Genomic DNA, 24,949 nt, shown 5'->3' on the forward strand with positions numbered 1-24,949 from the left:
ATCATGATAGTGGGGGGGGGCATTTAGGAACTAGGGGAAAGTTGTATGTTTTTCATCATTGCTACACTGCACCCTGACTGGCTTCTCTCCTCCCTGAGACCCTACTGTAAGGGAATGTCCAATTGCCTACAGACGGGCTTTGGGTCCACACTCCCCCTCATTCTCAGTGATAAGATATTTTCTTCTGATGATGCCTGATATCTCATCCCTTCGACGCCCCGTGATTGCACAGGCTGGTGTGCTTCCATGTGGGCTTTGTTGCTTCTGAGCTAGATGGCCGCTTGTTTACCCATATATATGTTCTTAAAGCTTACTTTATTTTTATGAATGCTATGTGGAATACAGGAAGGTCATAAATATAATTATACTTAGACTTCGAGTTTATTTTCTCAGGCATGTCCAAGGTAACAAATAAATGAGACAGTCTTTAAAGAAAATCTGGTAGCAAGTCTCTCTGAAATGGAAAGTGCCTCTTCTTTATTTTCTTTGCCATTTATGTTTGATTTTCCAAATTCTGAGGAAGCAGAAATAAAAAGATGATTCTTATTTACCAAATTGTGTGCTTTGTCCTCAACAGAGGGCACACTTGCGTGGAAGGTGCAGGACCAGGCAGCACGTCATTCTGTGATACACAGGGGTACTCTGAACCAACTCAACAGCACCCACACATCGTATTGAGAACTCTCGCTATAGACCAGTCACTCTGAGAGCGTTTTCTGTATGCGCTCACTCTGCCTTCTATAGATGGAGCTACTACTGCTCCCAGTTTACAGGTGAGGTTAATAACTTCATCAAGTAATCCAAAGTGAAAGTGGTAGAGCCAGGATTCAAACTCAGGCTGATTAGGGGAATGCCAATTCTCAACCACAATGAGCAATAGTTAGCTGGGTAATTTGATTTCTTCTTCAGATCTTTGTAACTGCCCTACTTATAATTTAGTCTTCCCAACAACTAGTTTGGGGGGGGGGGGAAGCATTCTTATTTTAGGTGCTGTTTTCCTCAGAGGTTTTGGAATGAACAGCCAGTTCATAGACATGACCTCAATTTGTTTATGCTTATGAATTGCTTTTTTTGAGCAGGCCAAAAAGAGAGAAATGAGAGAGGGATTAGCCAGTGAGGACAAGTGGTCACAAATTTCTACCTGAAACACCTTGAAGAGACAGAGGTTTGTGACACCAGGATCCATACTTAATCAGCCATATGTTAGAGATTCATAGGTTACAGACCATTCTGCTAAACAAATTTGCCATTGAGTGAATTCCAACTGATAGAAATCCATTATAGGGCTCCCAAGGCTATAAATCTGTATAAGAGCAGATAGCTCCATCTTTCTCCAAAGGAGGAGCTGGTTGGTTCAAACTGCCAACCTTTCTGTTAGCTGCCCGTCACTTGCTGGGCCACCAGAGCCCCTTCACTTCATACATGTTTGGATATTTATGTGTTGCTATTCATTTAATTGTAAACTATGAATAATATTCTTTATATGTACAGATAAGACATTTGCTATTTCAACATTTTTTGCATGTACGGCTCATGGAAATTGATCATGTTCACTCTTGGGTAGCTATCACCATTGCTCATTTCCAAAATTTCCCCATCACCCTTCACGGAAGCTTGGTGCTCCCTGTGAAATCATTCCATTTCTCCCTCTCTCCCTTCCTTGTTACCACTGACAGCCTTTAGCTTGTATACATTTTCTTTCTGCGACATCTCCTGCAAGTGGGACCGTACAGTATTTGTGCTTTGGTGATGATTGGCTACTCCCAGCAACAGCAGAACCTGCCCTTCTTTTCATTGGTGATGCTGGTAATTGCCTGGAGGCGTTCATTTCATTACCTTTCTCTTGTTTGCTACTGCACCCTGGGAACCTAGAACAAGGTCTGGCATGTGGAATAGTGATTCCATAAATATTTGTTGAATAGAGACACTTCTGTTAGACAGCTTTATCGTATTCCCTAAACGGCTTTCTTAGACCAATTTTAGCGTGGGTCTCATGTACAACTGTGCTTCTGTGTGTATTGAGTCTCAGGTTCTTTTTCTTACTCTTCCTTCCCATCCTGGATTATCCTCCTGTCCCAGTCTTCCTACTTGAAATTCAATTTGTTTAAAAAGCCCTTAGTAAAAGCTACTTATAGGCGATTGTGGTGATGAAATAGACAGATGCTATTATACTCTTTTCAGTCTTTAACATATTTCTAGGTAATATTTTGGTAGCTTTGAAGCTTATGTGTGTGGACAGGAACATTAAAACAACTTCATTGTATATTTCTTTCGTGACTGAGTTACATGAGAGTATAAAAATGGACAACCTTTCTCTGTATTGAGTTTTAGGCACTTAATAGTGATTTAGTTTCTGCTTCACATTTTGTTTCATTTTGAAATGACAAATTCCTTTCTCTCGGCATATGATTGAAGTTCTGAAATAAAGATTAAAAAGTCACAATTTTTTAATCAGAATAGAAGCCTTCTACTTTCAGGATCTCCATGAGAGGAATTAGACCTGATGATTCATCCGTTGACTTCTAAAGCCACATTTCCCGTTGTGTTTTCGTAGGACAAAGAGGAAGATGAAGCCTTTCTGGATTGGAGTGATGATGATGATAGTGGTGGGTTTGATCCCAGCACGCTTCCAGATCCTGACAAGTATAGAAGTGCTGAAGATTCGGACAGTGAAGATACCGATAATAAAACTAGGTATGTTTTTATCACTGGTGGATTTAAGTATGTGAAACATCTCCTTTCAATAAACCCAAAAATCATTACTGAAAGTCTTACTCAGAGTGTTAACCTTTATTAATGTCCTGGATAATTCTGTTACTATTCTAAGCCCTGCTTCTGCCTCTTAAGTTACTCTACAATGCCATGTGTTCCTCTGATTATTTGATTTAAAAACCAAACACACACAAAATCATGCTATCGAGTCCATTCTGACTCTGACTACGGTTACCAAGGCTGTTAATATCGATGGAAGCCTCGTCGTTCTCCCATGGAGCGGCTGATGGTTCTGAACTAAGGACCTTGTGGTTAGCAACCCTTGTGTGTAACCCTCTATGCCTCCAGAACTGATCATTTGAATGGCTTCCTTTTTGTACCTCTAATATCTATAAGACATTGTTTTTACATACTGTCAAGTTGATTTCAACTCATAGAAACCCTATAGGAAAAATGTGGAACTCCCCCAAAGGGTTTCCTTGACTGTGATCTTTATGGACAAGTTCTTTATGGCACTGTAGTTAAAGAACTAGCCCATTAACTGAAAAGGTGGTGGTTATAACCCACCAGCTGCTCCGTGGGATCAATACGTGGCAGTTTGTTTTCATACAGGTGTCTAGCCATGGAAGCCTTATGGGGCAGTGCTACTCTACCGTACAGGCTCACCTATGAGTCAAAAATGGCTTGATGTCAAAAGGCTTTTGGTAATCTTTATGTCAAAAGTTTGATGAACATTCCAAACCATTGAACATATTTAAGCATAGAATCAAGTCAGATCGAACCCACTGCCATCCAATTGATGGCAACTCATAGCGACCCTCTTGGACAGGGTAGAACTGCCCCCCTTGAGTTTCCAAGACTGTAACTAATTATGAGACTAGAAAGCCCTGTCTTTCTCCTGAGGAGCATCCAGTGGTTTTGAACTGCAGACCACCAGAGCCCCTTCATTTAAATACGAAATGGGTATTAATGATTGGCTGGTAAAGGATGTTACACCCCAGAGAATTTGCCATTTTAGGAAATGGGTGCTGGGAGTTCTAATCTCATATTTTAGCAAGAACAACATGCTCAAAATACTTTGCAAGGATGACCCCTTTAGGATGAACTGTGGGGAGGTCTACAGAGCAATTCAGAATTACTCTGCATTTTAATTTTATACTCATGTAAACAAGCCTTTTATGACATGAACAATTCACCAGCCTAAAACTACAGTCTTTTAAGAGATTCCAGCATCATTGAAAAACATAAGGATTTAGAAAAATATGTAAGTCTTTCCTAAAAGCTAAATGATAGATGTTCAGGGCACATTCCTACTCCTTGGGAATTGACCTTTGAGAGTCAATATAGCACACCTTAGGGTGCGCGGTGGCACAGGTGGTTTGTGCTCGCTCGCTCACTTACCCAGCAGTGCTGCAGAAGAAAGGCCTGACGGTGCGCTGCTGTAAGATGATCACCAAGAGAACCCTATAGAACGTTCTGTCTGTTAATACGTGGGGTTGCCACAAGTCTGATTCAACTTGATGGCCGCGAGGATTTATTTTGGTTTAGCTTTTGCTTTACTTGGATAAATTCCATGATGTCCATATCAGAGACTGAAATAAACTAGTAGTATTGTCTCGTTTGCTGCCAATCCTATACTTATGTAAAGCTCTCTCTCTTAGAATGGTTTCTGTTTTGATTTAACTTAGCACGTATATCTTTATATTATTATCTTCCTTCCATCACCCAAAATGCCTTAGGGTTAAGAAGCAATTACCATTAATTTATCTGGGAAAAGATTTTTTTTTGAATATTTGAATATCTGAGAAACAAACTACTAAACCATTCCAAATAACACACAAGACCTAAAATATTAAACATAAAATTAAAAGTGAGGTAATATGATAGGTATACTGCCTTCTAAAGTAAAACTAATGTGTGTGCAGTATTAAAAATTCCAAGCCCACGGCCATCGAATCAATGTCAACTCATGGTGACCATGTAGGACAGGGTAGAACCTCCTCTGCGTTTCCAGGCCTGTAGCCATCCGCATCTTTCCCCCATGTCCAGCGTCGTTCCTGGGGCAGAAGCGTGGTGCGGCCCCTCCTGCTCCCCGCGGGGGTGGCCACTGCTGCTTGTTGCAGAGCTTGCTTGATGCTGACTTCTCCTTTCCCTTGTTCTCACATGCAAGATTCCTCTTTGGGTGTCTTTGATTTACAAAAGAAGTACTGGCGCAGGGTTTTCGTACACGTGCAGTTGGGGTCACATGGACTTAGGAAAAGTGAGGGGTCACATTAGGAGGCAATGTCAGCACGGCCTTTATGACGAACCTAGGTTGTTTGGGGGGTTTTCTGGGTGGAGGGAGGTTTTCTGGGTGGACTTGGAACCTAGAGATGGTTATTGAGCCTTCTACTACAGGTGAAGAAACTAAAGCCTCTTGGAGCCAAGTAATTTGTGTTCCACAAAACAAGGTAGAGACAGCTCCATATGTTCTGCCTGAACTGTGTGGATTTCCTGGCTCTGATACCCCACTCAATTTGTAGAAAATCTCTCTGGTACCTAGTTAGAAAACCTTGGTCATCATTTCAGAGAATATCCATTGGTTTGCTGGGAACCACCCAGAATCATCCTGTGTCCTGTTTCATAAATTTTGACAGACTTTTTGTGACAAAAAATACCTCTAAATATTACGGTTGTGTTTGGGCACGTTAATCATTTTCATTTCTTTATCTCCCCAAACACAGAAGCCTTGGTATCACAATGGGTTAAGTGCTTGGCTGCCAACCAGAGTTGGCGATTTCAGTCCACCCGCTGCTCCATGGAGGACAAGGAGGCATCTGTCCCCTTAAAGATCTGTAGTCTCGCACACCCTGGGGAGCTCTCTACTCTGTCCTAAAAGCAGGGCTATGAGTTGGAATGGACTCCACGGCACCTTTGAAATTAAAAATTTTTTAAAGCTCTACCAAACAGTCCGGCCCAAACCAAATGCACCACCACCGAGTCAATACTGACTTATATTGACACCCTGTGGCTTCCTGAGACTGTAACTGTTCTTTCTCCCTCAGAGCTGCTGGTGGGTTTGAACTGCCTATGATGAGAATTGCAGCAACCCAGTTGATGACCACTCTTCCACATAATGTATTTATACTATGATCATATAAAACATTTAAAAAGCTTATATATGTACTTATTTGTTGTGAGTTAAAAATTCACACCTAGATCTGTGAGCCTGTCTTGTTGGCATACTTTTAGCACCATTCTTTCAACTGAAAATGTTTCAGTGTATGTATTGTGCCAGGCAGGTATAGAAGATGAAACCTTATACAAGAAAAGTACCTTTTCTGCCTTCACAGAGTTTATTGCTCAAGGGAGTCTTGGTGGCATAATGATTAAATGTGCAACTGCTACCTGAAAGGTCAGAGGTTCGAATCCTTCACCCCCTCTGCAGGAGAAAAGATCTAGTTGTTTGCTCCTATAAGGACCACAACCTAGGAAACCCCATGAGCAGTTCTACTCTGTTGTGTAGGGTCACTACAAGTTATAACCCACTCCAGGGCACAGAGTAACACCATGGTTCAGTGGGGACTGCAGATAGCTAAGCAAGCAATTACACAACAGTGTGGTAGGGAAGTGCTGTGGTTTATGCAGTGGAAGAGAAAATGTTTGGGCGGCGGGGGTTGTGTAGAAGGGTCAGATGGAGAATAAACGCACAGTGCATATAGTAATGGACCTAAGCCAAACTTAGTGGGTCAGGAAGGACTTCCAGAAGGCAGTGATGTCCAGACTGACCATGAAGGGATGTGTAAGTCACAGCTGGGCAGGGAGAAAGGTCACTGGCCCTTGGAAAGAGTATGTCCTGTGAAGTGAGGCAAGAGTATCTTTGTGTAGAATCTTCAACCATATTCTAATTAAACTCTTCATTCGATAAAATTGCTCCTTTTAGCTATGTCTCACAACTGAAAGATTTGGCTCTGAGCATGTAAGATAAGATTAATTTTTGTATATCTAGTAGCATTCATCATGTTTGGTTTATGACCATCTTCATATGAATTGCTAATGATGGAAACATTTGCACAGTATTGAATATGATGAAAAGAGGCAGCTGGGTGTTCCAAATATTCATTACCCAGTTAGATTAAGTCTTTAATATTTATAATCTTAACCTTTTCAAATACAAAAAGAGAGAGAGAGAGAGGATATGGCTAGATCCTCACTACTTTCTATCTATCAATCTTTGCTTTACGGACCATAGTTCCTGACTATAAAGCAGGCGACTTTGTAAAGCATCGTTGGTAGTGGGCTGTTTGGTAGATATTTCTAGGTGCCATTAAACCCATTACATCTGTTTGGGTTTGTCCTGAAACTCTTGACATAATTTTGAGGCAATAGCTTCTACACGGATTGATAACATTTTCGGTATAGGAAAAACTGCCCCACGTTTCATTTAATTAGTTGTCCTCTTTACCTAATAATGTACACAGTAGCGAACCAAAGGCAGATCAGAAGTGTGGTCTGTTTGTTACTGTTTGCCGTTTCTTCTTGTTCCATATTCATTTTCTGGTTTGTCATGTCATGAAGATACCTGTCCTTAGAGGTGATTTCTTTGAAGGGGCTAAATGTTTAAGCTCAGGGTACTCCTGGTGTGTCGTTCTCTGACATCGTTTCAGGATATTTTGCACAACAGCTACAATTCCAGGACTCAACAGTCCATTTCCCAAGATGTGCAAGGCTTTTTCATCTAGAAAAGAAATGTGTATGGACCAAAGATGAGTCCCTGGGAAAGTAATATTCTCAGAAAATCGATTCATTTTCCTCTTAAAAGTTTTTGGTTAGAAAAAAAAAGGTTTGGGTTAGGGCAGGAAACAGCCTATTATATATTTGATAGGCATTTTAGTGGAATTGTTGGTGCTGAATATAATGAATGATAACCTTTTTTAGAGCTTTAAAAAAAACTCTGAGTCTAGGGGCTTGTAAAAGGGAAAATGATCGACTATAAATCATGTCTCTTTGAACCTCTAGTTGATGGTGGTCGATGTGGACAGCACTTGACTCAGCTTCATGATATGCTGGTTTTATTGAGCATCATTTTCCCTTTTACTTTGTTTTGTTTCTGTTTTTAAACTAAAAGCGTCGGGTTATTTATGTCCCTTCCACTATGCGTAACACCTTTTAAAAGAAAATGTTGGTTGTCTCTCAGACTTGTGAAATACAAAGGGTCAAACCCCAGAGATGCTACCAGGACAGATCATGAACTTGGGGCGATAAGAGTAGCTAATTTACTTGGACTTGCTTGAAATTGTGTCCCTTTCCTTTGTTCTCCCTTTTGCCTTTGCCCTAAAGACAAGTAAGTAAAGGGATATCCTGTGATAGGTAGCATTCAAGGGGAAACTAGTACATTTGGAGGAGTGGAGGAAGGCAGTGATTATGTGTTTGGGGACTCTCAGAGAAAGGTGGCCCCTCCTTTTGTAGGGCAACTGGTATTTTCTGGCGGCAAGGACCAGCGTTGGCATGGGGAAGAGAGAGATGTGGATCTGAGGGAGCTTCCCTTTATGTTTATAACCTCAGTGTTCGCTCTTTGCTTTCTAGTTCTTGTTATTTGCTGGCCCCTTGTGTAAGAAAGTCACGTGTAACTCCCCTGCATTGCGGATTGTGAGCTTGCATGCTTCAGGAGTGCCAGAACTCAGAAGACGGGTAAATGGTACAGGAGGCCATGCGCCAAGATGAGCGGCCCCGGCAGGAGAGTTCTTTTGGTAGCTGCCCTAACTTTGGAGCATGGCAACGTGGCATTCACTAAAAGGGATGATTGGGAATGAGAATCGGGACCATCTTTCCCCTCAATTTTTCATTGCTTCCAGTAGCATATTCATGAGGCCATGCCTCTTATCTCTGCAACATCATCTCATCATTTTGTCTCACCATAATTTTCTTACCCACTTACCTCTTTATTGAAATTTTAGGTTTTATAAAAATAAAACTAAAAAAAAGTTAGGTTAGGTGGTTTTTGTTGTACTGAAGGTTATAATTAATTTTTTCATGGATTGTGTTGCTGAGAGAGGGGCTCGCTCCTGTTTTGAGGTCATGTGAAGGACTAATGAAGAGCAAGCCTGAACAGAAAAGTTTAATTTTGCCCGAGAGCTGGAGCATGGGGGCCATGCTTGGGTGGCCAGGTGACGATCTCAATATGGGAAACTAATGAGTGAGAGCAGTTTGAGAGAGATGCTGATGTGCTTCTGGGGAGCACAGATTAGCAGCAAGAGAAATGTGTCGTGTACATCCAATTTGTTAGGGGTGTTTAAAATGCTTAACTCGCGGAGAGAAGAGAGCTAATTTTGTACATGTTCTAATGTGCTGCTGAGCAGGGGTTCTTAGCATGCACTCTCAGAATGAACTTCAGGGATCTCCTGAACAACTTGAAATTGTATGAAAACAAACGTGCTTTTAGTATAGACACTTCCGCGCGCACGCATGCGCGCGCGCGTGTGTGTGTGTGTGTGTGTGTGTGTGTGTGTGTGTGTGTTGGGGGAGTGAAGGGTTGCAGAATAGAGAAGATGTCAGGATACCTTGGCGATCCTCAATGACAACATTTTTAAGAGGAAATGTGAACACAGGTCAATGATGTGCATGCGGCGTGCACATTGGGGTCTGTTTCCTTGTCACCCCTCTGCCTTTCTGGTGATTCAAATTCTGGTCTAAGCGAGGCCATCTTTTTCTCTTCTCCTGTGGTTATGTTTATAAAGAATTCTGAAGCCGTCAGTCTTTTCTTTGGCAAGACTGCTCTGACATATCTGTTTTCAGTACTGAGCAGCTGGAGAAGAGACCTGAAGGATGGGTATACTTGCACTCCCATTTCTCCATCAGAAGGAATCCGGGCAGAGTTTGTGGATTGTACTGCAGTAGTTAATCTTCATTAGAACTGTTGTGGTGACTGTGTACATTTAAATTTATGAGAAGAGACAGGGTGTCTGGCGCATACCAGAGTGCTGAAAAATTAGTAGCTGAGAGCCTGAATAGGTATAAAGATTTCTGGTCTCTTCCCCCCCCCCCTTAATTATAGACTCCCTTATTGGCTACATTGCTTGCCAAGAGGAAAGTACGACACACATAGGGGCCCAAGCTGGACACTTGGGTGTTGGCCGCCTGCCCTCGCATTGCCTTTCCACAGCCAGGCTGCGCGTGTCATAAAATGGACACTTGGGTGTGTCTGTAAATGACTATTCACTGCACTTCACCTGTGATCGCCAACCTCAGCTTGTACTAGCGCAGTTATCACCGAATTTCTTTCCCTGGCATTCCCAAAGTGTAGACAGAGAGGCGGAGAAGCTGTATGCAGACGGCATGCAGACCCCACAATAAAGGGAGTGGGTTTCGTGGAAGCAGCCCCTGTCCTATCTTTGGTTAGCTTTCTGAGAAGACTTACACAGCTGTGCTGCTGACTGTCTGTTCTATGCTATAATGCGTACAGATTTACACAGCGCAATGTTCATGAATCGGTGTGGCTGCTGCGGAAGTGAGGGACTGCCCCGTGGGCATCGGGACAGACGAGCAAAGCCTTAGGGATTCCGGCTGCCTTTCATGACTTACTGGACTGCACGCCCCCCAGCATCCTTGAAAGTTTAGTGATCGCTTTACACCAAGTCTTATTTCTATAAAGGGCTGCATTCAGCAGAAAGAAGTTGACAGATTTTCCCAGCAGATCTTTTTCATCTCTGGGGCCTTGGCCAGAGTTGTATCAGACAGCACATAAAGCGTGCTTGAGACAGCGTGTAGTGGGTCTGGCTGCAGTACCCTTCAGCCCCAGGAAGGTGCTCCAGGCTACAGAGACCATTCTGATCAGTTTTTATTACATTTAATCTGCACATCTTTTTTTAAAAGTTGACTTTTAATTGTGAATCAGGTGAAGGTTTACAGAGCAGGTTATCAGTTTTATATTCAAAGACTTAATCAAACTTGCCTTTTTACGCATTTCCTTCTTGTTGAAGATTGCTTCCCCTGTTACTCAAGTTGATACCTGTCTACCCTGTTAGCCCGTGATTCCCTTCCCTTCCCCTCTCCTCTCCCTCCCATCCCGCCTACCCCCCCTCCCCCCCCCAGTACCCATCAGACTCTTGTTTCCTATAATGTGAAACTCTTTCCTTATTTGTTCGGATGTCGTTCCTATTACAGTGATCTCATGCAGTATTTATCCTTTGTGATTGATTGACTTATATCACTCGATATAATGTTCTCCTGATTCAACCATGTCATGAGGTGCTTCACAGATTCATCATTATCCTTTAACATTACATAGCATTCCATTAAGGAGCCCTGGTGGTAGGGTACATTAAGCTTTGTGATGGTAACTGCAAGGTCAGCAGTTCGAACCTATCAGCCGATGCTCAAGAGAGAAAGATGAGGTGCTGTTTGCTCCCATAAAGATTACAGGGTCACTATGAGTTTGAATCACCTTGATGGCAGTGAGTTTGTAGTTTGTTTTTGGCGAGTATTCCGTTTTGTGTATGCACCAAGGGTTATGTATTCATTCTTCACCGATGGGCATTTGGGTCGAGCCCATCTCCTTGCTGTTGTAAACAGTGGTGAGTGAATATGGATCCTGTTTCACTCATCAGTAAACGCGAATCTAGTTGGGCAGCACGGTCTGCTGAAGCTACTAGCTCTGCCCCATTTACTGTGTTCCAGTCCTTAATCAAAAATGAGCTGTCTGCAGGTGAATGGATTCATTTCCGGTCTCTCAGTTCTAGTCCATTGGTCTTTGTAGCAATATCAAGCTGTTTTGACTGCCGTGGCTGTATAGTATGTTTTGACAAGGGGAAACAAGAAGCCTCCTTAACTCTTTTTCTTACGTAGTACTCTGCTTGTCCCTGGTCTCCTTTCTCTTCCTATAAATTTGGATATTAATTTTTCCCTCTTTAAAAAATGATAATACCCTTTAAAAATACTGTTTATGATGACTATTTCTCCTGTGTATGACAGATACTAATACTTGCCTTGTTGTTATACTATATCATTCTCCTATCATCAAATCAGTCCTGACTCAGCAAGCCCATTGACCAGGGTAGAAGTGCTCGTATCGGGTCTTAAGGTTGTCAATCTTTACAGAAGCAGATTGCCACATCTTTCTCCTCCAAGTAGCCGGCGGGTTTGAACTGCCAACCTTTTAACCACTGTGCCACCAGGCTGCCTTTCATTCTCCCCATGCCATTCCCATTGGCTGAAGTTCCTCAAGAGCGCAACTCACTGCCTTTGAGTCGATTTCCAACTCACAGAACCCCTAAGGGGTGGAGCAGAACTCTGGCCCATGTGTTTCCAAGACTTAATCTTCCTGGGAATAGAAAGCGTTGTGCTTCTCCCTTGGGTGACTGTTGGTTTGGAATTGCTGACCTTGCAGTCAGCAGCCTTGCACTGCCCCAGGCCAGGGCTTCTTTGCCAAGAGTTGGAGAGAGAATAAAAAAATCAAGTAGAATAAGATTTAGGAGCTTCCTGTACATGGACTGTACAGTATCGCAGAATCCGCCTTGTTCCCTTTGCCTTCTCTAGCACCACACCAGAATGTACACTACTGGCAGGGCGGGCTCGGCAGCATCTGCGTGAAAACAATAGCTGTCTTCTAGCCGGTGCAAGATGTGAATCATCTGGCATTCTGTGAACCAAGAGCCTGAATGCCTTCCCTACAAGCACCCCAGCACCACATTAGTGGGAACTATTCTCTGTGGAATCGTAAATTTTGTAACGTGGGGGGAAGTTGTGTGACATTACCTCTGTGTAGAACAAAGACGGGCCCTTCACCTTGTAGGGGAAATTGGGGGCTTGGAGCTCTGGGGCTGGCAGACCTGTGTCGGAATGTGCTGTCCTTTACAGGTTGTAGACCTCGGGTGTGTTGGCCGAGTTTTCTGCCCGTCATTTTTCTTCATGGTTCAAATGAAGAAAATTCTTATTTTGTCAGGTTATTGTGAAGGTACAATAAATATAATACAGAAAGCAATCTGACTGACAATGAGGTTATTAATAAATTGGTAGTCATGTCCATTATTAGGAGCAAAACGTTGGTAGAAGGAGTTTTTAAATGAGGATGGTCATTTGCAAGAATAAATTGTAGTGTCTTCTGGAATATTTACTTTCCACTATCTCCTTTATCACAATCGTTTAATAAGCCCCCAGATACACAAATTTAACCCCATATTTGAAAGAGTCTGCAATAATATCCTATGAACTGGGCCGAAATAATGAATGATGAGGTAAAAATGGTGTCATATAATGCACCTTACTCAGCATATGGGTAAAGTACTTATAACCGAACTGTAATATGGGAAATGTCCTTACCTGTCAGCTTCTTCCTTGTACACCCACCCCCACCCTTGCGTCCCCCCAAGCATGCAGTAAACTGAATCTTTACTTTGTGCTTGACACAAGCAGTAAAGAAGACAGGCTGGATCCCAGTCCTCCTCGTAAAGTTTACAGTCCACCGAGAAAAATTGACTATTTAAATAGATATTTTTAAGTAAAAGAACGATGATGAGACCACGCAGGGAGGACGGGAGTGGAGTTAGGAGAGTTCACACTGGATGAGGTGGTTAGGGAAACCGTCTCAGAAGTGAGACTTGACGAATTATTGAGAGCTTTTTGTAAAGATAGATGTTGCTCGGACATTTTATTAAGGCTTTCATAATAACTCTTAACAGCATGGCCATGACTACACAGTTATATGTAATCCTGGCAGGGGCAGTTTCATCCGGTCAGCCCGCGTGTCCTTCCTGAGCGTGATGCTTGCTAAAAGGCTTCTTGGGAAATAAAGAGCCTAAGCCCAGAGCTACTCTTGTGGTCCATACAGTGGCAGCTGTTTGGGAAGGAGCGGGCCAGCACGACGCTGATGGGAACAGGAAAGTCAGCTTGAGTGGTCTGCGGACCACAAGTCATGACGCAAGGTCATTGAATTTGTGTATTAAAGCAGCACCTAACTTAGGGATAAGAAAAGAGAACTCTACATATATTGTTATGCCTAAAATTTGAAGTCGATTATAATGAGTTGGGTGGTATACTGACTCTTTGAACTATATGGATTTTTATAGTTCAGATAAATATCTTTTTAGCCTGTAAAATTCAAGTAGACCCTCACAATAAATAAGATGGCTTATTAGTAAAAAGATTTTGATCCTATACTGCATTAAATCGTGTTCCCCATACAGTAAAATTTCAACGTAGCATAGCACTTTCTGATGAAGGACTGCTTTTCAGAACTGTCTGACATCTCAAAATTAAAGTGTTCTTTCTGAAATACAGCTTATACTTAGAAAAGGGTCTGATTCAGTAAATGTAAATTGTATTCATTGATCACCTTTACCTTTTTACACCAAAGACCAAATTAACTGGTAGTCCTTGTTGGGAACCTTCACCTACAAGCACCTCGTTCATCTCTGCTTTTCTATAGCTTCTGCTTTAGACTCTACCCCAGTAGGGTTCTGATTGGACCAGAGCCCCAGAAGTTCTTTCAATTTATGTGTGGGTCTGTATCTTTGAGACATGGGATCAACTCCCCAAACTCGAGGTATGGTCGTTTTATAGTTGAGTCCTTCTTAATTTAAGGCAATATAACTTGCTTAAATTATTAACAAAAAATGTAAGTTATATATCATGGAGAGCTGGTGGAGCAGAAACTAACATTTGTGATCCATCTGTTTTGCAATACAACCCCTAGATATTGACACCACTTTACAGATCTGGAAATTGATGGCCCTTGAGTTAAAACCATTTCCCCAAGGTTTAGGGATTTCCAGAGAAATCACATTTAAAGTTTCACAACCGTTTGGTCACAAATATACTGAGTCCAACGTGAAAGAGTCTTATATAGTAAGAGCCTAAACACGACGTACTTGACACCCAAAATACCTTTGGGAACAAAAGATCTTTCGTAGGCCACCCCACTTACCTATTTTTTCTCCTTTTATTTGGATTCAGAGTCCGTGTCTCAATTTTATCCACAAGGTTACCCTAGCCTGGTGCATTCATATCCCTGGTCTACCAATAACTGACTCAGAGAACAGTAGATTCGTCTACAACGTTAAGGGCTATTTTTAGTGAGGCGGGTGAAAGCTTCTAGAGTAGACAGTTCTGTAAAGAACTAGATAGCAACTCTTTTAGATCATGGCGCTACTCAACTGAGCTAATGTAAACCAGTCGTAGGCGATGCCTAAATGGCGGGCTGTGGCATTTCTAATAGAACTTTATACAGTTGGCATGGCGGCAAATTTGACAGGCAGGTGTAATTTACTAATCAAATTATGCTCTAGGAATAAGCACTTCCTTTTAAAAGTTCGTAATTCAGTTCTATAGTCTTGTTGCAAACTGTATCTGCAATTTTCCCTTTTTGGAAAACGCGCGCGTGCGCGCGTGTGTTTGCGTGTGCCTATCTTCAGATGTTAGGAGACTGCTAATCGCAAGACCTTTGGTTGGAGCCCCCCAGCTTTTACTCAGAAGTGTGTGTGTGTGTGTGTGTGTGTGTGTGTGTGTGTGCGTGTGCGCGTGCGCTTATCTTCAGCTGTTAGGAGACTGCTAATCCCAAGGCCTGTGGTTGGAGCCCCCCAGCTTTTACTCAGGAGGAAGATTTCGGGGCTCTCTACTCCCGTCAAGATTTAAAAGTCTTGGAAAACCACAAGGGGCAATCCCACCCTGTCTTAGGGTTGTTATGAGACAGGACCCATTGAGTTTGTTTTGGGTTTTGAGAACTTTTAGGTTCCCCCACCACTCTCCATTGTGTCTGACGTAGCTGAATGAATACAATAGTTTTCCAGTTCATTCATCACCCAGCGTGTAATTCTCAAGGCGCAAGGTTTTAGCTCATTCTGAGCAGCCCATGGACAGTTCATATAATCTCCTCCCCACATGAGCTTCCTTCCCTAAATACGGTTGTTCGTTGCATCGTCCTTAGTCCAAAGATCGTTCTCCTTAAGACAAGTAAGAGAGAAAAGTTAAAATTGAAGATGTGACTTTATTGGCTTTTCTTTCCATCGACATGTTTTTTAATGCTTTCTCTTGCGTCAAGCAGGAAAGCAAGTGTAATGTCAACTTTCGTTAGCACTTCTGGTACACATTTGTGTGTTTTACCCCGATGCTTTCACTGTTGGAAGCAAGCCACCCAGGTCTCAAGTCTGGCTCTGGAAGGGGCGCCTGGCATTTCCATGCTACTGCGTGCTGTATGGAACTGGGCATGTTTGCCTCAGAGGTGCAATAATTTGCTTAACTGATGTGTGTACTTTGTTGAGGGTTAAAGTTTTGGCATTTCTCACACTTTAAAAAGGATAATCATTTGCTATTGTTGCAGAAACATCGAAATTGCTCTTTTGAATTGAAATGCCCAGTTAGACTTTTTAAAAATTAATGTTGAAAGTATTGCCTCATTTCTCATTCTGAGATCGTTGGATGTTTCTCTTTCATTCGTTTAGGATTCGTTTTATTAAGCTATTAATATTTTAATTTCCACTGTGGCTTTGATCCAACTTTCTTTGAAGTCATTTATACACTATTAAACACTCTCATGTTTATACAGTCTGTTTATACTCTAATTTCCATTTCTCTCCCTTTTACTTTCTTTAAAATTATCCCCGATAGCAATAAATCAAAATGTATGTAAACTAAAGCCACAATTGTTTTGGAAAAGAGTAGATCTTCAGAAGTAAAGCCATATACACACCAGAATTCTGGCAGGAATCACCGCTGCTGCTATTACTATTTATAATAGAGCAGCACCATATTTTCTTTGTGTTCTTTCAATTCAACATAGAGTGGACCAGGAATTTGGTAATGGGCAGGCTTGGCCCAGTAGGCTTCTTTGCTCATTTATTGAAAAGCATTTATTGATAGTACCTGGATACCAGGGCAGCATGGCTACCAAGAGGGATTAGACAAAACTGTGGTCCTCAAGGATCTTGCTGTCTCACGAGGGAAGCAGGAATGTAAGTAGACAATCTCAATACAGAAGGCTCATGGCGGTTTGCACAGCAGGACACTTAACCCAGACTGGGATGGTGGTGGGGAGAACCTGCATCAGGACGTAACTCTTAAATTAAATATCGGTTGAAAAACTGAGAAAATGGAGATGAATCTGAGGAGATAAATGAGTGAAGAGATGATTAAGGGGTCAAGTGTGGTTCAAATGTGACTTCTAGGATTTTAGTGGGATAGCACTATTCGCTCAGAAGGGAAACAGATTTGGGGAAAACAGGTGATTGGGGTGGGGCTGGGGGTAGGGGCGGACAGGGCAGGATTAGTTTCCCTGGTGTCTTTGAAAATGCAGGTGGAGAGATCTAGGAGTTGCTTGCATATGGATATAGTCATCTGGAAAGAAATTAGGGCAAAGATGTGTATTTTTAAAGTCATTATGGAGGGTAGCTGAAAGGCTGACCTGAAAGAGAACATGATTATGACTGTGTCCATTGAAAACAGTAGAAAGCCAAAAATGGAAACAGAAAAACTCAACATTCAAGTAATGGACGTAAGATGAGGAATCTGAGAAAGTATAATCAAAGAGTTGGTGCTAAATTTAGTTGATTTCCCAGTTAACATCTCAATGCAAAAATTGAACTGATGGCAAAATTTTAACTGCCTACTTGTTCATTAACTCAGAAGGTCATTTTTTTTTAAAATGAGTGTTGCCAGGTTTTAACTATAAACTGATCTTTACATAACCCTGAAAACCATACAATACCAAAATTTAGAGCTGCAGACATTTAAGTGAATGACATTAAAAACAAGACGGGTCAGCAAGCAGGAGCCTATGTTCCCACAGACTTGACTGAGTGCTCTCCTCAAACTCTGTTGGAAAATGAATTAGAAGGAACATTTTTTGCAACGTTTCCTGCATCATCACAGTAGCAATAAATATCAGGGCATAAAACTACCCCAGTGAAAGTTGTAATTTCAGCCATTCACACCACAATGCACATTTATTGGATGGCTTTTTTTTATTTAGGTCTTTTTCAGAGATGAAGACAAACAGCCTCAGACCTCTAAACAGTCAGTCAGTGTAGTAGATACACTGAATAGTCCCCGCACAAGTTCTGTGAAGCCCATCAGTGTGTGTGCAAAAGGAGAGGCACAAGAAGTGGGGCCATGTGAGGAGGAATCTTTGAGGAAGAGGTGACATTGAACTGGAATGTGAAGGAAAAGATAATTGGAAAACAGGAAAGGGAATTCCAAATAGAGATCCACCAAGTCACGAGCCAAGAGCACCCACAGGACAGGGTGGAGAACGCTGAATAGGTGGCAGCACTGCACCTACACAGTTGGTCTTGGTCCTTAAATGAAAGATTATAATCTTTCTGGAGAGTCACTGTTCATCTTGTGACGAGCTCTACAAACCCAGCTGGGTAAACAGGAATGGGGGAAGGATTAGGAGATGTTAACATGAATCTTGATCTAAGAGTTTCTTTTTCTACCTTTTTTGTTTTGTTTTCTTGAGATGGAGAAGGAGGTGATGGTTGAGTATGGAAACTACTAAAAGTGAAACCATCAGAAATGTTCATAAGTTTCTCCAGGCAGTCCATGAAACGCAGTTGCTAAGTCTAGAACATGGTTCTCAACCTGTGGGTCGCGACCCCTTTGGGGGTCAAAGGACCCTTTCACAGGAGTCATCTGATTCATAGCAGTAGCAAAATTACACTTATGAAGTAGCAATGAAAATAATTTTATGGTGGGGGGCGGTCACCACAACAGGAAGAACTGTATTAAAGGGTCGTGGCATGAGGAAGGTTGAGAACCACTGGTCTAGAACAATGATTTCCAATCTTCCATCATCAAAGGACGTTTAACTCCAGCCTTAGTAGCCTCATATAGAAGGCCTGGTGGCAGAGTGGTTACAGTTGGGCTGCAATCAGCAAGGTCAGCAGTTTGAAACCACTAGCTTCTCCTCTGGTGAATGACAGGGCTTTCTACTCTTGTAGAGAGTTACAGTCTAGGAAACCTATGGGCAGTTCTACTTTGCCTTAGGAGCATTATGAGTCAGCATCAACTCGATGGCAGTGAATTTTGTTTTTCTGAATGACCCCATGTTTTGAAAGATAGTTTATGCATGCATTTTATTATCATTTATTATTATTTATTACACACAGTCTTTAATCCATCAAAAGGGATACAAATAGTTGACACTTTAGAAATTAATTCAAGTATAGTAATTCCAGTCAAAAGCAAATAAATGTAATACATTAATTGGCAAACATTGCCATTTTTATTTAATTACTAAGTAGCCCATGGCCCCAACCCCATACTCCCACAGACGCAATGATGCAGTCGGGTTTAGAGCTCAGCCATCAAAGAGCAGATGTCCACTGCTCACGCTTCTGAGCTTTGCAGAATTACACAGCGTGATTGGCAGTTACCCAGCCCCTGGGCTTTAGTGTTCACTTAAGGTTTCCCTTTCTTTGGGGGAAGAGTTATGTAGGCTCACCACAAACGCACACACCAAACAAGCAAGGCCAGGCAATAATATGCCAGTAAAGAGAACCTCCTAAAAAGTCTTTCTGAACTCTGTCTATGCCAACTGGCATGTCTTTTTTTTTTAAAGCAAAGATGAGCTCTCATTGGCTTCATAAGTTTCTATGTCAGTAAGTACATTCTTACAGCATTGTTTTTACTCACTGCATAATATTTAATAAACATTTTAGAAACTTATCTAGCAAATTAATGCCTTATGAGTAGCGTTTTAGGCCCTTAACTTTTTTTTAATGATGTATAGCTTAGTCTTGATTATCCTTGTAGCTAAATCATTACACACATCCCTAATTATTTCCTTGGGATAAAGATCCAGGAGAGAAATTGCTTGGTATACATACTTTGAAGACTTCTGAAAGATGCTGTCAAATGCCCGCCAGAAAAAAGTTGTACTAATTTATATTCCCACCTAGGAGTTTACATTCAAATTGGGAGTAAGATGCATAGAGGTTAACAACAACAGAAAAATCACTCTAACATCCAGAAATAGCAATGCAGGGTGCAAAATGACTAATGAACAATTAGACGTACAGGAACTCAAAGTAAAGAGATTGCTTCCTCCTAATGGGGTGACCCTGCAGGGATGAGAGGGTGCCAAGAGATTGATGTGGGGAAGTCCCCAAATGTCCACCGATGTTAATGAGTAAGGCCCCTGAGTGAGGAGAGCTGGGGACTGGGGCTGGGAGGTGGGACTGGCGCTCCGATTTCTCTCTTGTGTTCCTCAGACACATAACAGATACCCACCCCTGGGCAAGTGGCTGACTTATATTAGCACCTAGAAAACAATTAAAATGTTAGAACCAGGAAATCAAGTTTATTAAAAAATCAGCTCCATTTCTGGAAAGATTCTGGGATTTGGACTTAGAGAATCTAGAAAGTAAAACTATACCTCATTTAAAACTTAATTAAGTCCACATCCCTCCCCACCTCCATTAGCAATGACTTAACCGTTTGACTCACATGTTTACATTGGGTATCATAACCAGCTTTGTGTACCCATTTTCACAAAAGTTATCAAAACGGTTTATGTAGAATTACCCGTGGCTGTCATCAGTCTAGATTCTGTTACATAATGATACCTTTCTGTATATTTTGTTGTACAGTAGTTCTTAACATGACACATTAATAAAAAAGCAAAACTCAACCAAACCTGCTTGAGGCTGTTCAACCCAGAGGTCTCTGTACGAGAGGGTCGGACTGCTGCATAGGCTTTCCAAGGCTGTGATCTGTGTGGGACACTGTCTCGTCTCGCTCCCACAGAGCAAGCAGCTCGTGGGTTTGAACTGCTGACTTCTTGGTTAACAACTGAGCACTGAACCACTGTACCACCACACTACACTAGACATTACTATTTAAGTCCCTTTTCACTTGAACTGTTGAAAGATTAATGGCTTTACCTTCTTTTGCTTTGGCCGTTTTTACAGCTGTAACGGAGCTTTCAGTGCTTCAGATCATGCTTTCCCTTTTTAAGATATGCTTTATTAACCAATATGTTGCGCTGCCTTAACATGGAGCAGCGTTCTGGTCATTTCTCACACCTGTCTCATAAATGGGAAGAATGTGGAAAGAGTTCTGCACTGGAAGACTCTGGATATCAGACCAAGCAGCAGCGCTCAGGCTCCGAATCTCCGCCCCCCTTTAGGACCACTGCCCAGTTGCCATCCCGTGGCCATATTCCCGCCTTCATTTGGTTTGTGAAGGAGCCTCACTTCCAGAAGAGAACGCATGCGCACATCCAGCCTACACTGCATTTTCATTCTTAAAGTACGGAGACCGGCTGCCGTTGGAATGTGCTACCATCGTGTGCTGCTGCAGGAGCCAGGGCTCTAATCTCGGATGGAAAGTGATTACGAGCCCCTTCCAACATTTTGAGAAAGTAATTCAAGAACCACTAATTAGAACTCACTGTAAGCCACCTTAGGCTGCTAATAGATCACAGATAAGTCCCAATCATTAATCACCCACTGCCTTTAAGTCGATGCCAACTCATAGGGACCGCCTGCCCCTGTGGGTTTTCGAGACTGTAACTCTTTACGGGAGTAGAAAGCCCTGCCTTTCCCCCGCAATCATTATTAGCACCCCATAAACTCCCGGGAGCATCAGGTAGGGTCAGAACCCTTCTGTGTAATTTAGCAGGATGTAAATCAGATAGAGGCTTCCGGTGCCAAACTCCTTGAAAGACTTTTTCTGAAGAGACTGGATTGTGGCTATATTTTGATTCCTGCTCACTCATTAGTGTCTAAGTGTATTTCATTCTCGCCATTTGGGGTGAGTCACCCACAGAATACCCGTACACTGGCTTAACAATGTGCTGTATAAATGTTGCCTAAAGCCCTGCAGATTGTCTTTCTTAGAGCCTGGGCTGGGCTACAGTGTAGCAAAGCTGCATTGTGAAACTCTGGGCTGCATTCCTTTCTCCTCTTCCTCCTCTTATTCCTGCAGGGGACAGAATGTGCAGGCATGCATTAGTCTGGCCCACTAATGAGGCTGCTTCTGCTGACCTGGTCTGAAACACACTTGAAATACAGGCACAGGCAAAAGTCGGCGTTGTACCAAGTAAATCATAGCACAGCAGCCCAGCGGAATTGGCACGGGGCTGGTCAGACTCACAAGTAGATTAAGGCTCAGTACTTTTCTTTCTTTTTTAAAAGTCCCTTCACAATGAAAGTTATCATCCTTTGCTGGCTGCATTCCCATCATAGAGAAATCTTTAGTGGCCATCTCCCCAGGCACCCTTTTTAAAATGCAGTTACTTCTCGGCTTAAATAGCCTCCTGGGGTCATTTATTTAGTTTCCTTTCCCTCCACTGGTGAGAGGGAATGGCAGAGTCAGAGCATCGGCACTTCTGGGAGGCGAATGGGAAGTTACGGTATGTGTGGTTTTACTTCAAACCGGTCATAAATGGACACATTGATTAGGCACGTTCACTTTAATAAGTAGGCCGTCTTCCAAAAGAGTGATAGAATCTAAAGTACCCTGAGCACGTCATTCTCTTTTGGAGCACCTCTTGTTGGGGGTATATGTACTACAGTAATCCTGGATGATACTTTTCTGTGGATTATTACACTACAGACCATCAATGTAAGAGTTAGTCAAAAGGGAATAGTTTATAGACACAAAGGGCGCTAGACGATATTGAGTACTACTGTGTGCTCTCATGGATTTAATTGCATGCTCACAACAGTTTTGCTAAGTAAATGATCTAATCCCCATCTCTACAGAAAAGGAAGTGAAAACAGGAATGTCAGTTAGCTGACCATGTGTGGGCAGTGTGTCTACGTGGAAGCCCCGGTACTCTGTCCTCAGCTTTGAGTCACTTAAACAAGTCATTCGGATGCAAGATGGATTCCCTGCTGTTGCAGCCTGGCTTGTCCTTCAGTCTTTCTTCATGTCCGTGTAGAATGGAGCTACTGTCCCCACACCAACGATTTCCAAAATGGAATGGTGTGTGTTCTATGTAAACTTGTAGCGCACAATGTAAACCCTGTAAATGGTAGCTATTGTTATTACTGACGGAGCCTTGATGACATGTTGATAACATTTTGGCTGTTAACCACAAGGGTATTAGTTCAAAACCACCAGCTGCTCCACAGGAGAAAGCGTTTTCAACTCCTGTAAAGTTTTATAGTCTCAGAAATTCATAGGGGCAATACTACCCTGTCCTATAGGGTCCTTATAAATAAGAATGGACTCAATGGCAGCGTGTTTGGTGAGTTTGGGTTTTGTACTGCCATTATTAGTGTATTGATTTTTTGTTTGAGTCTTGTATTCTATAATTGGGTCATCTTTAAACTTTGATATTTTCAGATGCATTGAATACATTATTTTACTTGTATTTTTAATTTATCAAGTGATCTCTTCAGAAGTTCATTTCATTTGCATGATTTATGCGTGCAGTATATACAGAATATTGCATTCATGTTTATGTTTATTATTGGGTAGGACTATGTATAATGAGCCCTGGTGGTATGTTAGGTAAGTGCTCAACTGCTTACCAGGTGTCAGATGGATTGAACCACCAACACACTCCATGGGAGACAGACGTGGCAGTGTGCTCCCTTAAAGGTGTACAGTCTTGGAAATCCTATGGGGCAGTTCTACTCTGCCCTGCAGGGTCACTATGAATTGGAATCCACTCAATAGCAATGAATTTAGATTGGTTTAAGACTTTGTAACAATCTTTTATAGTGATTTTTAAATGGGGAAAATCCATTTGCAATCCTAAGCAATTCATAAGTTAACATTTTTAGCTTCTATCTTACTTATAATCTGTATGACAATTGAACAGAATAGGTATTAGAATCAGTACCTGATACATCAGCTTGGAGACCGCTACCTAAAGAATCACTTAGCTTTAAGTTCGGGGAGGGCAGTTTATGTGGTAGAGTGACTACAGACTGGAGGCCTGGGGGGTGGGGGTGGAGGACTCTCAGCATCCTTGTATCGGAAATAAAAGATCCATTTACATCATGCACACCCCAAAAAACCCCATTGCCACTGAGTCTATTCTAATAATGAACCTACGTAGGGTTTCCGAGGCTGTAACTACAGGAGCGGTCCAAGCCTGTCTTTCCTCCAGAGCAGCTGGTGGGCTTGCATTGCCAGCCATTCCATTCACAACCCAGCGCCTAAACTCCAGGATCCTTAATAGATCCATAGCTTCCTTGAATAATTATGTGGATCAATGACACCGTGTGTGCTGCAAGCAGGCCCTGCAGTCCCTTATCCCTTTCCATCGATGTGCAAGTCCTTACAGGGGGATACAGGTTAACCTGGTGTTTTTGTGGTTTCTTTCCCTTTTGAATAATACCACTCTTACCATCTACATGTCATTGATTATTTTGCTTTTGCTTTGGTTACTGGTTTGATTTTCTAATGTTGAACTTAACTATCCATCGTAGAAAATTAAACCATTGGATTTGTTCCCACCAGTGACACCAAGAAGCAGCAGGGAATGAGGAAAAGGAACATTGAAGTAGAAGACGCAGGGCCACCGAGCCGTGATAGAAAGAAGACCAAGTGGGCGACCGTACAACCTTTGGACACGGGCCTGTCTCTAGCAGAGGACGAGGAGCTTGTGTTACATCTACTGAAAAGTCAGCGCTAAACGTGCCTTGCTTTTGTCTTCGTCAAACCATCTGTCAGGTGATTGCGGGCACTTGGGGTTCACACGTTCCATACCCAAAGGACCCATTTTTGGATCGGTGTGTAAGGCCTTTCCACAGAACGTGCTTGTTTGATCACACAGTTCCTCAGCGTGAGGGCGGATAGTGCAGTGTGCAAACCACCTTTCCAGCATGCGCTCTCTTAGGCTTCGTCCTGGCTTCCTACAGCTTGTCGCTGGAATGGCGTCCTTGGTCTCGCTGCCGAGTTCCAGAGCCTTTGTCCTGTTGTTGGCAATTCCCATCTCGCTCACCATTCAACAATTTCAGTGTGCTTTTAAATGCCAGTGCTCACAATTTTGGTGTATTTAAGACCTCCCCAAACAGAGGCAGATGGACCAACCCTGAGAAAGAATGAGTGTTTTTGACTGAGATGATAAAGAATAAAGAATTATCTTATAAAGTAAAATCTTGTTTCGTTGTGTCTAGATTCAAAGAGTATCCCCAAAGGAAGGTTTTTATTTGTTTTGTTATTTTAGGTTTCAGTGCTTGGCTAGTATCTGAAACACAATTCTTCATATTGTCAAGCTGGTCCCCTTCACATCTCCTTTCACTTCTATTTGCAGAATGGAGTGTTTGGTGATATAGATCCTTGTCTCTTAGGACACATGAGCGTTAGC

General features: G+C 42.2%; 1 protein-coding gene across 1 annotated transcript in view; it reads left to right on the forward strand.

Annotated features, from left to right (window-relative positions):
- DDX10 (DEAD-box helicase 10) overlaps positions 1-24,738 on the forward strand; it is a 248,652-nt gene extending 223,914 nt beyond the window's left edge. Inside the window, exons 17-18 of the mRNA XM_075546562.1 lie at positions 2,555-2,694; positions 24,100-24,738. Coding sequence (XP_075402677.1) covers positions 2,555-2,694; positions 24,100-24,274 — 315 coding nt within the window. The 3' untranslated portion in view covers positions 24,275-24,738. The remainder of the gene's footprint in view (positions 1-2,554; positions 2,695-24,099) is intronic.
- The last annotated feature ends 211 nt before the right edge of the window (positions 24,739-24,949 follow it).

This window comes from Tenrec ecaudatus, chromosome 4, assembly GCF_050624435.1.
Source record: "Tenrec ecaudatus isolate mTenEca1 chromosome 4, mTenEca1.hap1, whole genome shotgun sequence".
NCBI classification, from domain to species: Eukaryota; Metazoa; Chordata; class Mammalia; order Afrosoricida; family Tenrecidae; genus Tenrec; species Tenrec ecaudatus.